The sequence below is a fragment of the Ailuropoda melanoleuca genome, chromosome 4, assembly GCF_002007445.2.
Source record: "Ailuropoda melanoleuca isolate Jingjing chromosome 4, ASM200744v2, whole genome shotgun sequence".
In the NCBI taxonomy this organism is placed as follows: Eukaryota; Metazoa; Chordata; class Mammalia; order Carnivora; family Ursidae; genus Ailuropoda; species Ailuropoda melanoleuca.
The window spans coordinates 1,128,625-1,145,787 of NC_048221.1; the positions used below are offsets into that span (position 1 = coordinate 1,128,625).

The window sequence follows — 17,163 nt, forward strand, 5'->3', positions numbered from 1 at the left end:
CCCCACGCCAGGGCGCGCGGCCGGCGGGAGCCCGCCCCTTCCCCGGACGCTTCCACCCTGGGCCCGGGCGCGCCCCCGTTCTCGATGGGGGAGGGCTTCGCTCCCCACGTGGCCGGGTGGGGGTGCGGAAGCGGCCAGCCCCGCCCCCCCGGCCACGTGCGCGACCCTTCCCCCTCTCCTTTACCCTGACCTGGGCTGGACCGCGCTCCCCTTCGTCCCTTCGCCCCCTTCTATGGAAGTCCCCTCGCCTTTCCCGAAGCTCCGCGGCTGGGCATGGGAGGAGTGGGGCGCCCCGCCCAGCCGGGTCCGGCGAACCTGCATTCGTTTCTCTTCTCGCGCCCCCCTCGGAGTCCCTTGTGTGCACCCCACAAGGGGTGGGGAGGGCGGGTGTCCGCTGGAGGAGGAGCGGGATGGGGTTGCAAGGGGCTGGGCGAGGCAGAGCGTTCCGGCCCTGCCAATACACAGGGTTGGGGGAACATCGTTCCCCGCCGCTGGGCAGGGATCCTTGGGACTTGGATTGGGAGAAGTGGGGCCTGTGGAAGTCCTGAGGACGTCCGGGCCAGGTAGTTCAATGAGGAAGGCGCAGATGGCCGGGGTCAGCCAAGCCATAAGTCCGAGGCCGGGGTCACGCGGAAGTGGGACAACAGGGTGGCCCTCTCCGCGGCGACCACGGCCCCGCCCCTTCCTAGGCTGGCTGCGGGGGGGGGGGGGCTGTGATGGCCAGAGCAGCCTCCTGGGAGCACAGCTGCTTCTGCCTGCGTGTGGACAGCGGCCCGGACCCTGGCCCCCTCCTCTACTCTATCTTCATTCTGCCACCTCGCTAGCCCACAGACTCGGCTCTGGCCCTGTCTGCTGGCGTCCCGGCCCCCCACCCCCACCCTGCACGTGGCTGCACAGAGGAGAGCTGGGGAGACAGACCCAGTGTTGACTACCGGCTGCCCAGGTGAACTACAGCGCCTTTGACAGACCAGCCCCTTTCTGCAGGCCTTGGGCTATCCAGGTGGGCACCTGGCCGGCTCTGGCTGTCGTCATTCCTGCCGGCCTGGGCCTCCTGTGCCCCCTGTGCCCTTGAAGGTTTAGGAGGTGAGCTGCCTGGGCTAGTCCCCAGTCCCCCAGCATCTCAGCAGCCCTCAGGGGCCCTAGGTGCCCGCTGCCCAGTCCACACAGAAGAGGTTCTCCCCAGTTCAGACAAGGCAAGCAGCCCTTCGGAGGCTCCCCTCCCCCCAGCTTACACCAGGCACCGCTGCAGGGGCAGGACGAGAAAGAGGCCAGGACCCATTTGTTGCTTCCAGGGATGTTTACTGTGGCCAGAGCAAGACCCCCAGGAACGTGCCTTCAAGGGGCTCAAGGTGTAGGACAGGGTAGCTGCGAGTCAGGAAAGGGCACAGGCGGATGGGCACAGGCCTGCAGAGTGGAGGAAGGGGGCCGTGGGGAAGCGTCCCACGGGCAGCTTCTCCTGGGGCCTCCAGCAGCTGTGGCAGGGGCTGCACTCAGGGCCACTGCTGGGACAGGGGTGACCGCTGAGGACGCGCCTTCCTTCCACAGGCAGAGGCTGTGAGCAGACAGGCCAGGGCTGCCACCTGGTCGTCGCCAGCAGGCTGCATGGCCCCGGACGAGAGGTGCCTCCCAGCCGTAATCAGGATCTCGGACCTGTGGACATCATCTGTGGGCCATGCTGGCCGCGCTGCAGGCAGGAGTCCCTGTACGGGCCCTGTGTTCCATCCACACCCTGAGCAGCCTGTGTGCGTACCAGCCGCGTCACCTGATGATCCCCAGCCCACTCGGACTCCACACTCACCTCTGCCTTGTTTGGTTACTCTGTTCTAAGTCCCTTCGAGTTGTCACTCCCATTTCACAGATGAGGACATCAAGGCTGGCAGAGGCTGGAGAAGTGGTCAGCAAAGCTGAGACAGCAGAGTTTGGGGGAAACACAGAGGCGGCCCAAGCACACGCCCCACCGAGCACTCATGGCAGACAGTCCCTCCCTTCTTCATGTCTCTACCGCGTTCTGATGGCACTCACGGGGTCAGGAGGGCGCTCACCCGGCCGCAAGACCAGGGTGGGGCAGGGGGCAGTCGCTGGCTAGGGAGGGGAGGCAGGCCTGGGGGGCACAGGTGAGTGGAGAGTTACAACAAGTGGGGGCATTCACAGCAGGGATGCCCCAGGCCCGTGTGTCCACAGGGAAGGTGCCCCAGACAGGTCAGGCTCAGAACCGAGGCTGCAGTGTGTGCGTGTGCGTGCATGAAGATATGCGAACATTCGTATGTGTATATACACATGCTGGGATGGCCCTATCTTCTTTTCTGAGACATTTAGTTTTAATAGTTTTTGGTTTTATATTTGGTTTTAATAGCTTTAATAATACCTTCTGTACCATTCAACTTTTTTTTTGAACCCATCTGTATTTATTTTATTCTTTTTATTTTTTTTTTAAATTTTTTAAGTAGGCTCCACACCCAGTGCAGAACCCATGCTGAGGGGCTTGAACTCAGGACCCTGAGACTGAGACCTGAGCGGAGATCCAGTAGGAGGCTTAACCAACTAGGCGCCCCCCTTTTGTTCTTTTTAAATGTCAGCAGGTACCAAGCAGTGTAATTACAGGCCATGCGCCCTTTCTTTTTTACGCTTTTCTATATGAAAAATTATTTTTCTAAATAAATTCCCTTCTACATGTAGGCTGGTCTCAGGGACTCACTTTCAAAGAACAGAGCAGGGAAGGGGAGGGCAGTAACCTGACTGTGGGGAGGCCTGGCAGACCCCACCTTAAGCCAGTAGTCAAGATCAAGGTCAACCTCAGGGTGACGTCTGGGGAGCATCAGGGACCCTTGATGGGAGATGACGAGAAGACTCAACTCTACTCTCTCTCAACTCTATGTTCTTCCCCAAAACCCATAACTCTTGTCTAACATCAGTGCAGATTAGGGGACCACTTACAAAATACCTGAGCAGTCCCCCCAAACTGTCATGGTCATGAAAAACAAGGAAGTGAAGAAGTGTCCTAGATTTTGAGAGAGTAAGGAGACAAGACGATTACACAGCTGCTGGAACAGAGACCTTCGGGGAAGAGCCCAGGAGACCGGACTAAGGTCTGGAGTGCAGTTAATGCCAATGTGCACAAGCGAGTTTCTTGCTTCTGACAAGACACCAACGTGAGAGGCACCGGGGGAAGGGGAGATGGGACACTATGCTGACTTTTCTGTAAACCCCTAAGTACTCCAAGATGAAATTTTAAATTTTTTTTAAGTCATCTCTATGCCCAACACGGGGCTCGAACTCACAACCCTGAGATCAAGAGTCGCACACGCCACCAACTGAGCCAGCCGGGTGCCCGCAAAATGAAAATTTTAAAACAAACGCGAAGAAGGCCACCTGGGTGGCTCCTGGGTGGCTCCGTGGGTTAGGCGTCCGACTCTTGGTCTCCGCTCAGGTCTGGATCTCGGGGCGCTGAGTTCCGCGCTGGGTGTGGCGCCTACTTCGAAATAAATAAAGTTTAAAACAAACACGGAGAGTGAGCACGGGAGTCTCATTTAGCAATGAGAGCTGCATCAAGGTGTTACCAGCTCACTTCAGAGGGACCACGGACTTTCACCTAAACTGCCTTGCTTGTCAAACCGTAAATGTGGTACCTTTAGACCCACCAATTCCACGCCTAAAAAGGTACCCCAAAAATAGCCCTAGGGACTCTAGCATGTCTCTGTATCGTTGCATTGTTTCTAACGGGGAAACAGAAGGAACCCCACAGTGCCTTACTAAGTTAGGAGGCCGTGACTGTGGGAGGACCAGGATGCAAAGCCTCTGGCAGGTCCCCGCTCCCCCCTCCTCCCGATCTGTTGAGGGAGAGGAACCTCTTCCAGACCCTCTTCTCTCATACAGGGTCAAGCGGTGCTCCACTGGGCTCGGTGGCCCCCCCAGGGAGTACCCTGGCTCAACCCCTGTGAGCCCAGTGAGGGCAGCCAGGCCCTGACCTCCCAGGTCCCACCAGCACAGGCTCCGGATACACAGGAGGCTCTGGTCTGTGAGTGGCCTCGTGCCAGACACTGGGGTCACGGAGCTCGCTGTCCAGCAGGGGCACACCCATGTCCAGAGGCTATCTGAGCATCAAGAGAGCCTAGGGCCTAAGCCCGGCGGGGGTCCCAGGACTTCTCTGGGAGCAACTTGGCCTGAGCCATTTCCCTTGTGGGGACAGTGGGGATAGCAACCCCGGTGGCCCAGGGTTGTCCTAAAGATTGACTGGACTTGAGACAGGAGCTCGGACATGTAAGGGAAGTTGGCACCCCCACGGATGCAGTCCCACAGCCTCCAGGCCGGTCCTGCACCCCGACCGTGAACCTGCCCGGTGGGGGCGCCCACACCCTAGATCAGGGTCCTCAGGGGCAGCACCCACCAGAGGCCCCAATCTCACATCCGGGCGCTGCCGGGCATCGGCTCCTCACATAGCCACGGCCACTGTGGTGGAGGGAACAGAACCCCCGGCCTCTTCTGGAATCTCGGGGACCCTGTGGATCAGGCGGAGATGGGCAGAGGCAGCAGAGTGGGTCCCACCAGTTCAGTCCACAGGGACGATGTGGGGAAGCAGGGTCACCAGAGGGAAGGACAGGAGGGTGGACGGCCTGGCCCTCGGGTGCTGGCGACCCCATGTGACGTCCAATCTGGGCTCCACGGCCCCGGGGTCAGCAGCACCCACACCGTCCCAGCCCTGACCCCCGGGGAGGGGCCCGTGCCCGGTCCCGGGGGCACGCCTGGACCATGGGACCTGGGGGCCTCAGCTGTGCCAGGTCAGGTGTCACAGGGAGCCGGGGGGCACCCTGTCCAGGGTGTACATGCTCGCTCGGGGGCCTGCTGGGCAGCGGGAAAATGCTGCTGCCGGGTGTGAACACACGTGTTGTGGAAAATCCACAAAATGGAGAACTGAAAGTTGGCCCTTCTCCCAGGCAGCCGGGCCCATGGGCCATACCAAGCAGAAAGAAAGGGGGGGCGCATCCTGGAATGTACCACTGGCTTCCCCCCATCACTGCTGTGCATGGTCCGACCCCTACCCCAGAGGCTGAGGGTGAGCCCTTCCGGGGCACTCCACCCAGAAAGAGGTGATCCCCCAAGCACAGAGCCTGCGGGCCAGGTCAGCCTGAGGAGCCTACGGTCCACAGCGGCCTGCCTCAGTTTATCCCTTACGTGCAATGGGCAGGCGCTATTGAACAAGCAGCACTTAGTCTCAACCCAGGTGACCCCTGGCGCTGTGACTGTCCAAGGGCAGGCAGGGGAGGGGGAGACACAGTGAAGCTTTCAGAACCCTTTCTGTCATAGAGTGTTGTGCGGAATTCGTATCACACACAATAGGTTCGGATCCTCAGCTGTGGATTCTGAGAAGTCAATTTTCCCCTGACTTTAACAAGGGGGAGACGGGGTCTTGGCGCACTCAATAAAGAAGACAGTGGAGTCCGGGTGAGCCGGGACCATGCAGGGTCTGGAAACAGACCCACGTGCACTGAAGAGCCCAGCAGGTGATAAAGACGGCCCGTCAGCAGGGGCAAGAGCGGCTTCTGCGGGGAATGGGGTTCGGGGAACCTATTTGGAAAAGCAGTTTGGGTTCCCACCACACTCCTTCCCAGAAGCACTTTCCAAAATTAGACTAAACATTTAAATATATATTTAAAAAAGAAACCATTACATTTCCAGAAAAACACATCAAACGTTTTTTATCATCTTGGAGTAGAGAAAATATTTCTGAGCATGACACAAAATGCAGAAGCCATAAATGAAGAAAACAAGTAATGACTAGTAATGATTTTAAACACTTAGCAAAAATGTTATGAATTTTGTAGAAGTCGAAGGAAAAAAACACAGTCCAAGTCAAAAACAAATTATAGATTGGAGGGAAAATACGCTCTTAACAGGAAATGGGCTAATTTCCTTAATACGTAAAGTGATCCTAGAAAACAATAACACCAACAACCTAACAGAAAAATGGTTGAAGAATATGAAATACAAATGGCTTTTAAATATGTACATGTTTATAATAAATATAGACTTTCCCATTTTGAATGATTATATGAGTGGTAAAAGAAATCAACATAAAAATAAATCCGACAAAACTACTGATATGCTTCATTTCGCTTAGAGCAAACACAAGTAAAGCTACAATGAAATACTATTTTACCCCTACCAGATCTGCAAAATCCAGCCTCAGGGGTGGAGGACTAGGCCCCTCCTTCCTTGGTGGGAGGCAATTTGGGATGACCTGTTAAAGAGATCACGCACACATTTAGAGACCTATGAAAAGTCCTTTGACCTATCGCTCCTGCACTAAAGAATTTAGCCAACAGAAATATTCCTACTTGGATACAAAGACATTTGTACAAGGATAATCAATCTAGTATTGCTTGTTACAAAAAGACTAGAAAGACCCTAAATTTCTACCAACAGGAAGCAATAAATCTAGTATTAATACAATATGGTGCAGCAACTACAATGAATGACCCAGATCTGCACGTCAGAAGACGGAGAGCTCTCCCGCCTATGCTGACTAAAAGGATATCACATGTAAAGGGAGCGAGTTTTGTATAAGCACATCAGATGTATATGCATAGATTTTCTTTGTTGACACAGGAGAAACTGCCATAGGAGAGGGGCACGAGGCCGTGGACATCAGGGGAGGGAAGGGTGCCAAGGTTTCACCCAACACCCTTCTGAACTCCAAGTTTTTTACTCTGTGTATCTGAAAACATTTTTGTTCCAGTTCCAAACAAGTTGTTTTCAATTTCCAGTATTTGTGGAGCCCTGGCTCTCAGAGAACTTGCATTCTGATGCAGTCAAAAGACAGCATGCTCTGCGACAAGCGCAGCCCGCGGGAGGATGGGGGTGTGCTTCGGGGAAGAAACACTGTAGCAACAGACTGAGAGAAAGTCAGACCTGTTGAGAAACATTAGCCATGCTGGGGTCGTCTGCACAAGGCCAGGACGCCCAACCTGTGCAAAGGCCCTGTGGTGGGGAGGGCAGATGAGAGCTAGGCCCCTGGAGGCCCCCTACTGAGTATACGTCTCGCGTCCAGTTTTGCTTCTTAGCGTCCCGCAGTATCAAAAACGGCCCTAAACTCCCAGCAAGAGGGGCACGTGGGGCTCGGGGGGGGACGAGGCACCAGCAGCCAGCTCCACTGCCCATGCCCAGGCCAGGACACTTAGCTGTGTTAGGGAAGGACAGGACGGCACGCCCCAGGCCCAGGGGCGGGGTTAGTCCAGGCAGCAAGCCTCGAGGGAGGGGAGTCCTCGCACGGTCCCCCACCAGCCCCGTCACAGGGACAGCGGCGGCACGGCCACGCGGCCCGCCCCTTAAGTGCCTGGCGAGCATTCTAAGTCCCCTGAGCACCCAGTCCCAAGACCCAGCCGCGAGCAACCGAAAGCCGTGCGGAGACCCGCTCGCTGTCCACTCCGACACCGACGTCTGCGCTAGCCCGGGCCCGGTGGGGCCCGACTCCACGGCAGCCCGTCCTCAGGGCGGGGAGGTCCACGAGCGCAAAGAAGACGCGGGCGCCGGGCAGGATGCCGGGGTCCCAGCTGCAGCCACTTACCGCCTGCTCCCGGGTCCGCTCGGCCGCCTCCGCCTCCGCCGCCGCCCCCGCCTTCGCGCGCGGAACCCGCCACTTCCGCTTCCGCCTGACGGTGCCCCCTCGACGTCATCCCCGCCCCCCAGGACGAGGCACCGCCCCCTCTTAAAGGGGCCGCGGAACCCAGGAAGCCTCGGACTAGGCAGGTGGAAGCGGCTCTGGGTCTTGGCCTCGCCACAGCCTGCTGCAGCAACACAGGATAAGTCGCCACGGACGACAGCCACTCGTCTCCAGGCCCTTCTGCCTTTGACGCGGCGTACAGGGCACTCCAGGGGCTGGTGGTGAGGTCTAGGGAGACCCTGGCTCAGCCCCGCCTTCAATGGCACCCCGGGAGGACACGCTTGGATGGCCCCAAGGCGGGAGTGCCCCCGTATCCCAGTCCCGGGCCCCTTTCCTAGAGAGACCCCGCGGGGCCTTTGGACCTGTCACGGCCACGGTGGGCTCTCTTGGCTCTCTGTGCGAGGGAAGGGGGTGAGGACAGGCAGGACAGCTAAGGCAGCCCAGCGACTGCACAGCACCTCCCAGACCTTGCATCCTTATCTACCACATGGGAGGGGAATGGGCCCCCGCCCCCAGAGCAGAGGGAGCCCCCACACTCCCAGGAGGCACATGTGATCAGGCAAGCAAGGGCCCTGGGTTCGAATGCCGCCTACACCTCCATCACCACCCAACCAGTAGCCTCAAGGGGTGGGACCCTGGATGGGACCCACACCCACCCCCTCTTCCACAGGGACAGTGACTTGACCCCTGCATTTGTGCCAAAATGTCCTGACAGTCTGGGGGCGAAGCCCCGCCCCCTTGTCCAACTCACTGGGCCCTGAGAGCATGCATGAACCACAAAAAGGAGAGGAACCCTAAAATTTTAAATCTTTAATTTGTTTTCACGTTTTTCCTTCTTTTTGCTTCCAAAAGGAAAGGAGAGCATAGCTCTGCGCCTGTACATCGTCCACGGCCCCTGGGCTGGGGCAGGTCCCCGCCTGGCCCCGGCCCCCTACCCTCCAGCTGCCTCAGAGGACTGGGGCGCCCGGGGGGTTCACATGCAGCCCCCGGACCGGGGCGGGGGCGAGGTCCAGGCGCCGCCTTATTGCTGAAGTCCCGGCACGGCTCAGGGCTAGGCTAGGCTAGGCGCGCTGGCTGGGCAGCTCCTGGGAGATGAAGCGACGCAGGCGCTCCAAGTACTGGCTGTAGAGCTCGATGTCGTTGTGCCCGGCGCCCTCCACCCACAGCGGCTCCACCGCCTTGGGACAGCGCTCATAGAGCGCCAGCCCGTGGGAGAAGTCGATCACTTCGTCCTCCGTGCCGTGGATGATGAGCACCGGTGACGTGATCTTGGACACCTTCTCGATGCTGTAGGGCAGGGCACGTCAAGGCTCGGAGCAGCGCCCCGCCCCACAGAAGCCCCACCCCTGGCCTCCCGCCGCCACCCCCCTCCATCCCTCTCTCACTTGGGGAACGCATCGAAGCAGTAGGTCTTCTTGGTGTCAGGGAAGGCAACGCGCATGCCTGAAGTGAGTGGCGAGTGCAGCACCACGGCAGCGCACTCATAGCGAGAGGCCAGGTCCACGGTGGGCACCGTGCCGATGCTCTGCCCATACAGGACGATGCTGTCCGGGCTGATGCCATACCTGGCAGTGGGGCAGGATCAGCCACACCACAGCCAGCAGCAGCCACGGCAAGTAGCACACACACCCCTCCTGCCCCCTGCCCTCTGGGGCAGTCCCCCACTCTCCCTGTGCAGCCTCCAGGCAACAGGGCTGGGCCCAGAGACAATCCCCCTACTCCCCACCCCTGCCCCCAACAATGAACAAGTCTGCTCAGTAAGGAGGCAGGGCCTAGGCAGATGTGCAGAGGGCTGGCCCAGCTGCAGCCCTACCTGGCCCTAACCCCGTTTTAGCAACAATATCAACTTGGATCACAGGTGCAGAGTGCCCCTGGTGAGGGCCCCAAGGCCATACTTGGGCTTCTGGGGGGCAGGGCAGACCCTGAGGCCTCACCTGCTCCCCCCCCCAACCCCCATCCCCCACACACACTTGACCAGGGCCACACCCAGTTCCTGGGAGCACAGGTAGAGGACCCATCTTCTTCCCAGCATCCCTCACCCATCCTGTCGGCCATGAGAAATCATGGTAGCCGTGTTCCCTGATTTTATCAGCCAGCTGGCAGCCCCTCGGTGTCTGGCATGCCAAGTGAGGTGCTTAGTACAACACAGGTGACCAGAAATGGCGGCTCCTGTGTGGAGGTGGGTACGACCTCCCACGTCCAGGCCCCAGCCCTTCCCCTCACCCTGCCACCTGCCCCCCTCAATGACTCCCCCAGCACAGCTGATCCAGCCCCAAGCCAGCTCCACAGCCTCCAAATGCCCATTCCCACCTGCATGGGGACCCACTGGCCACCCTCCCTGGATAAGAGGCCTCCATGATTCTCCTCCCACAAACCTGGACCCTGATATACCAAAGGGACACCCTACTGCATCTCACCTGTGCAACCCACCCAGGAGGCAAGACTCAACTCCCTGTCTAGTCAGGGGCCATCCACACCTGTCTCTGTCCTGGCAGCACTCCAGGTCACAACTGCCTGGCCCTGGGTTTCAGGGACACCACCTGGCCTTATGCCTACCACCCTGGCCACCAATCCTCAGCCTGCTCCCCGCACCACAGCAGCCACCACTAAACCAAGCACCAGTCCAGGCCTAACGCTTGGACATCTCCAACTGGAAAAATACAATAGGTGCCAGATGGAGAACAATTCTTCCCCAGACCTCCCCAGCCCCCAGTCACCACTTGGGCCCAGAGAGTCCCAATGACTCTTTCCCGGAAGGATCAGGTCTCTGGAAGACAGTGCTGGCAGCAGGATAGATGGCGGGACGGACAGAGCTCAGATCCGTCACCCCAGAGCGGGGTGTGATCTGCCAGCCAGGCCCAGCCAGCAGGAGCAGCAGGAAGGGCTGAGGAAGCCGAAGGCAGCACGTATCTGCACCGTGCCACCCAGGATGGGTCCCCAGTGCCAGGGGGGTGCCAGGGGACCCCACTCCTGGGGCCTGCAGCACAGACTGCCTGGTGCATCACTTAGGCAACCAGGGTCCCCACCTCCCCAGGGCAAGCTGACTTTGGTCCCTGTAGGAACGGGTGGGGCGGGTCGGCTAGGCAGGGCTGGGATGGGGCAGCCCCCAAGAAGGCAGTAGGCGGGGCACCACCTCCAGAAGGGCCAGAGTCAGTCAGGGTGGCCTCCTTCCAGAAGATTCTTTGGATTCTCAGACCCCAAGCAAATGTTTTCAGTGAGCAAGCGGTAGGGTGGGAAGGGGGCTGCCCAGGAGCTGGATGCGCAGCATGGTGGGGGTCCAGGGAGGATGGCGTGGCCCAGACCTCTGTGGCCCTGAGTCAAGCGCACAGGTATGTGCTAGGGGCCCACACCCAGGGAGGACCTAGCCTCTGCTTGCTAGCCTCCCACTGGCCCCCAAGGCTGTGCTAGACACCTAGCTGCCTGATAGAAGCCTCTAGAAGCTTCCAGAACCTCCAGGCCCAGAGGATCCCTACCAAGAGAAGACCATAGTCAAAGGCCACTCATGCTTCCCAGGCCAGCCCTCTACCCTGCAAAGCAAACGCCCCCTTCGCTGCAGGACTCTCGGGTCTTTTCATACAACCTGCACACACGGCCTCCCGGGCACTCGTCCTCCATCCACCCCCTCCCAGCAGAGCCTCCGCTCCCCTAGGGAGAGCCCCAGCCCATCCACACTCCCGCCAGGCAAGGGGTTCCCAGGAGGGGAGGAGGGGCCCGCACCCAGAGAGAAGAGTGCCCACCCCACCTCCCTGCACATCAAGGATGCCCGTCACACCAAGGGGACACAGGTCAGACCTCACCCTGTCACCCAGCGTGGCCGCTGACGGCCCCCTCTCCTGACGGCCACCCACCCCAACACAAAACTCACCGGGTGCGCAGTGCCTGCCAGGCGGCGTCGATGTCGGCGTACAGGTTCTTCTCGGAGGGCCTGCCCGAGCTGACACCGTAGCCCGAGTAGTCGTAGGAGAAGACGTTGCAGTTGATGCGCGAGCCCAGGCCAACGTAGAAGCTGCTCATCTGGCCCAGGTCCACCGCGTTGCCGTGCGAGAAGAGCAGCGTGTACCTGGGCGGGGGGAGGGGCAGGTCAGAGGGCAAGGGATGGGACGCAGCCCCGTGCCCCAGCCACCACGGACAAGCGCGTTGAGGGAGACAGGCCTCCTCTGCCACAAAGTGGCCCGGCTCCTCCTGGCTGTGTTGGCTTGGGCAGGGGACAGCCAGCAGAGCCTCAGACGTCCCCTCTGTGAAAGGGAACCGCTGGGACCATCGCTCACAGCCTCGGTACAGGGTGGACCCACCACGCGAGCCCAGCAAGCACAGTGACCGCCACGTGTATTCCCTCCGGGCAGTGGCTGTCTCTCCTCTGGAACCACGCCTTTTAGAGGGCCTCTGACAGCCCAAGGATGGCACGCACATATGCCCGCTGCTTGGAACCTTCTGGAGAATGAGACAGCGGCTTCTCCTCCTGACAGCTGGCACCAACCCTTGCCCCCACAAATGAATAAAGCCGATCCCTACTCCCAGCAGCCCCTCCAACTCCCAAAGAGCGCGACCCCGATGCTCATTCCCGCCCTGCAAGGCTGCTGGCAGGTCAGGACTGCCCCAGGTCACGCTGACAGGCTGGGTCCTGGCCAGCGGACTCCTGGAGTCTTCTTCCCCCAGCACCCCTGGGCCCCAGCCTAGCTACAAGGTAAACACTTGCCCTTTGAACTCACACCCGAACTCAGAACCCCGCCTCCTCTAAAGGGAGAAACACCTGGAAGGCCCCACCTCTTTCCCACTGCAGTACTCAGGGAAGAGCTGTACTCCCAAGCCCCAAGGACACCCTGGTAATGAGAAGTCAGACTTGGCCAGAGCCACCTGCCAGGCCTCGGGTGCCCTGGCCCCAAAGTGAATGCCAAGGCCTCACTGAGCACCAAACACCCAGGAACCCTTCCCTGGGCACGTGAGCACTGAGACCCTGAAGCAGGCAGCCCCTCATCAAGCAGGTACGACATGGCCCCTCAGAACCACCCCCCCAAGCCTCAGGCTACTCATCCGCAAGATGGGGCCGCACCCGGAAGGACACCCAGCATTAAGGGCCCAGGGCAGTCCCCTGTGGCCTTGGGTGGAATGAGGCCCGTGTCTGGTGGATGTGATCTGCCACCCCTTTGGCAAGAATTCCCTGGGCACCCGCACCGCCAGACAGGCTCTCACCCGGGCTCTGGCCCTCGGGGGCTGCCGCTGGCAGGAAACGAGAGGCCGGAGGCCAGAACCCATCCTGCACCAGGAGCCCCCCAGGTCTCCCAGGTCCTTCCACCCGTCCACGTGGTGTCTGGGTCCCACCCTGGTCCCGTCTGTAAGGCTCACCTGGCGCCGGGCACACAGCGCACGTACATGCAGGAGATGCGGTTGCCCCGGCTGCTCTTGGTCAGGAAGACCTCGATGGTGTCCAGCTCACGCTGGCTGTACTGGAAATCAGCACGCTCCATCAGGTGGAGCTTCCAGCGCCCAGGGCTGCCAGCAGAGGCCCGCAGGGTCCCCGAAGGGGCGGCCCCAGCCCCACCAGGCCCTGGCTCGGGCTCGGGCACCAGCGAGTAGGTGGGCTCCGGCGGCAGGAAGGCGAGCTTGGCAGCAATGCGGCCGGGGCAGGGTGGGCAGCAGAAAAGGCAGCAGAGCTCGCTCACTGACAGGCCGTTCATGGCGGGCGCCAGGCCCCAGGGTGGGCCTCGCTTGGCAGGGGAGGGGTGGGGGTGCTCTGAGACGCGGGCAGGGGGGAGGGCAACCCCCAGCCACCGCCCCAGACAAGAGCCCCCTTAGGAGGCCGCAGCCCAGCCCCATTGTGGTCCAAGCCGAACCCTCGGGAGCCTCGCAGACTTGCATCTCCATGTCGTGCAGAGGGAAACCCTGCAGGGGAAAAGCAAGAGGGGGGTTCTCTTGGGGTTCCACTGGGAGGCAGGTGACCCAATCTTATCCATACCAAGCCTCTTGATCTTTCTCACAGCCCAGTCCACCCTCTTCTGCCCCAAGGACCTGTGGGCCCAGCTCCTCATCCACAGGGACCAGGTACCTTGCAGGGGACCTCTATGGGACCCAAAGCTGACCAGACCAGCATACCCTTCCTCAGCATGCAGTCACCAACTCTTGCCATGTAAGCCCCCACCTGTCAGCCCAGCCTCGGCATGCAGGCTGTGCTGGGCAATCAGACCCCTGGCCCACCCCAGCTGTCCCCCACGCAGTCCCAGCTCTGGGCCCACACACACCCTGTCACCCTCCCTATGCCTCTGTCCACACAGCTGGCCCAGACTCTCCCCCCAGACCATCTCCACGCTATCCAAGGATTCATCTGCCACCCCCAGGTGACACAAAGCAGCCAAGGTGAGGACAGACTGCTGCCTGGAGGGACCTGGGAGCATGCTCCAGGGGGCCAGGCCTTGCGGGGCAGGACCTCGCTGTCCAGAGGCAGGGGACATACAACAAACAAAGGCTCTGGTAACAAAAGCAGGATACATCTAGAGGCTAAGCTGGGACAATGGCTCTTCCCTGAGCTCGGGGCCAGGCTGGGGGGAGGGGGCCCTGGAGCCTGAAGGAGTTCCTGCTCCAGCTCTACCAACTTAGGGTTCTGTGGCCTTGGGCAAGGCTCTTTCCCTTCCTGGGCCTCGGTCTCCTCACTTACCAGTGAAGACACCTCTCAACTCCCAAGGGGAGTAAATGAGAGGATTCGGTAGTGGACGGGGTGGGAGGCGAGTTGGGGGCTCAAAGACACACACAGTACACGTTATACAAACTACAGCCAAATCGCTAGAGCAACTGCAATTCCACACGGCGCTGCCAACACAGACACTGAAAGAAATACGAAGGTTTGAGAAAGACCTAACCACTTCGCAGGCCTTTCCTTACAGACTTGGACGAGGGAGAGACACACTCACAGCTCAGTCGTAGCAGCAGAGCACCCCAGCATGTGCAGTTTTGGGGCCACAGCCTTTGCAAACCACTGGGCCAGGGACACACAGATTCAGAGCAGGCTGAGGCCCTGTGGACCTGTGATCTGCCACCAAGGGCTGCAGAGAGCCACAGCCTGCCTTTGCCCAGATTTGGGGCACACAGGGGGGAGTGGGCGGGAGCTGTGAAAGCCACGGAGTCCCTGAACTCGCAGGACTCCCAGGCGGGACTTGCACTGTACACGCCAGTGTTTTTCAAAGGAAAGGCTCTACCGTTCTTGTTCTCAGATGCAGGAGTTTGCCCCCCAGGACACTTGTCAACATGGGGGGACATTTTGGGTTGTCACAAAGTGGAAGGACACTCCCGGCACTGAATGGGTGGAGGCCAGGAATGCTGATGGACACTCTACAGGGCACAGGATGCCCTCCCTTTGCCCAAAAAATGATCTGTCCCCAAATGTCAACCAGTCAACCAAGCCAGGCTGCTTCAATATATTCTCGGAGATCCAGACCCAAACAGCAACACTGCACTGGTGCTGGGGAGGCAGAGAGGGGCTGGAGTCTGCACAGCTCAGTGAAGATTGGTTTCAAGAGGAAGGCCTGGCTGAGAGCCAGGTGGGCAGGCAGGAGCCCCCCGGCAACTGAGGAAATGAAGGGGCACACCCAAGTGGACAAGCCCCACTGCCCTAGCCAGAAACACAGATGTCATCCTTGACTCCTCCCTCCACTGGGGTCTGATGGGTCTTCCTCCTACCAACACCTGGTCCACACGCCGGCCACCTTTTACCTGGGCTGCTGCACTGCCTGGTTGCTTGCTGCCCACCCCCACACCACTCTTCCCGGCAGCCACACTCTTCTCCCAGCACACACCCCAGCACACCACCTTTCTTCTGGATGTCCCTGTCAAGGGCCGACCTCTGCAGCCTCACTCACCGTGTACCCCACTCCCCTAGCTCTCCCCAGACAAGTCAGAGTCCATGCAGTTGCCCTGCCAGGGACTCCCTCCCCCAATCTCGCTAGATGGCCCTTGCCCCTTGTGCTGTCCACCCTTCGGATCTCCCTTCCAGCGCCCCTGGAGAGGCCTTCCAAAGCAGGTCAAGACGCCCCATGCGCTCATGGTTCCAAGACTGTCTCCACAGCACTCACCACAACTTGTATGTACATGTTTAACCAACCCCCTCACCCATTCCCCACCACCCAGGGCAATCGAAGAGAACTCCATGAAGACAGGACGACTCTCTGTTCTTGCTCAGTCACCACTGGCAGAACGAATGAGCAAATGACAAGAGGTAAAGACAAAAGGGGGAAGCTACAGAGGCTGCCAGGCTTGACAAGGAAGGAGGACAGTTTTTTCTTGGGCCACGCTTACCTGGGACCTCCCTCATGCCATTTATGAGTGTCAGAGTGAGCCCTGAGAGCTGGGCCTCCGAACGGGCAGTGCACACCCACTGCTTCACTCACTGGACACAACCCCTGGCACCCAGCGCCCCAGCAGTTCCCTCCACAAATGCACACTGGGCACTCTGCCGCCAGCACCCCCCCCCACCCGTCAGGCCCTGTGAGGGCTTCTGGTGTTCTGAGGACCAACCAGGAACCAAGCAACTGCAATATCTAGGATGACCTAAATACGAACGACGGTGACGGCACCTCACCCAGCCAGTTGGGGTGGGACAGCTGTCTGGAAGAAGGTGCAGTCTGAAAGGTGCAGACAAAGTGGCCGGGGGACAGGGAATGCGGCAGAGCAAAACCCAGGAGATGACGGCGAGTCCCAGGAACTGCAGGTCTCCCGCTTGAGTGGACACTGGGAGGAAGAGGTGACCAGAGGGGTCCCTGAGGGCGCCAGGGTTGGGTCAGGCCGCGCCCGTGAGCCCTGCTGCAGAGTTTGGACTCCAGCCTGGAGGAATCCTGGGCCGAGCATCGACACCACGGGTTAGGGGTTGCGGTGTGCTCCCTGGCTGCAACCTGGAGATCCAACGGGAGCGGAGACCGGGAAGCCCACCCAGGTGTCCCAGGCGGCCGGAAGACGCCTGCGAAGGGGCAGAGGCGTCCGGGAGACATTTAGGAAGCAGGGCTCCGCCATGGGATGCTGCGGCGGGCCCGGGTGTCGGGCTGGGGGTGGGGGGTCGGCGCTTCGGGGGCGTGAGCAGAGTCCACAATTCGGACGGCGCTCCCCCCGCGGCGGGGACCGCGTCACCTGGAGAGTGAACACCCACCCCTCATCGGAGAACTCAAAGGATCTGGAACAGGGCTCCGCCGGGGTCGGAACGCTGGTCCGCCATGCCCGGCCTGGGCCGCGGGTCTTACAGCCCGGACCGCGGCCTCCCCAGGAGTGAGGAGTCTCGGGGGCGTCCCACCTGGCTGTCCCGGCCTCGCGGGCAGGCCCACCTCCCCAAACGGCCGCAGGTGGCACTGAGGTCGCCCCGCGCCGCCGCGCTCGCCCCTGCTAGACACTCACCGCGGCGGCCCGCGCCCCCCGGCCCCGGGGCCGCGCTCCATGGCTCCCGGCCGCCCGCCCGTGCGTCCGTCCCGTCCCTCGGCGCCCCGGCCCGGCCTCCTGCGCCGCCGCCGCTGCCGCACCCCCACGAGCGGAAA

At 60.4% G+C, this 17,163-nt stretch overlaps 1 protein-coding gene across 1 annotated transcript; it reads right to left on the reverse strand.

Moving 5' to 3' along the window:
• Positions 1-8,452: 8,452 nt before the first annotated feature.
• On the reverse strand, positions 8,453-17,163 carry ABHD17A (abhydrolase domain containing 17A, depalmitoylase). Its single transcript, XM_034657411.1, has 5 exons — positions 17,027-17,163; positions 13,001-13,537; positions 11,523-11,717; positions 9,043-9,222; positions 8,453-8,944 (listed from the first exon to the last, which is right to left on the reverse strand). The coding sequence occupies exons 2-5, from the start codon at positions 13,330-13,332 to the stop codon at positions 8,719-8,721; spliced, it is 933 nt and encodes a 310-aa protein (XP_034513302.1). The 5' UTR covers positions 13,333-13,537; positions 17,027-17,163; the 3' UTR covers positions 8,453-8,718.

Coding starts and splice junctions, on each gene's coding strand:
- ABHD17A (XM_034657411.1), bottom strand. CDS start 13,332: ATGAACGGCCTGTCAGTGAGCGAGCTCTGCTGCCTTTTCTGCTGCCCA. Junction 9,223..11,522: donor TGGCAGGCACTGCGCACCCG/GTGAGTTTTGTG, acceptor CCCCACTGCCAG/GTATGGCATCAGCCCGGACA. Junction 8,945..9,042: donor TGCTTCGATGCGTTCCCCAA/GTGAGAGAGGGA, acceptor CCTGCCCTACAG/CATCGAGAAGGTGTCCAAGA.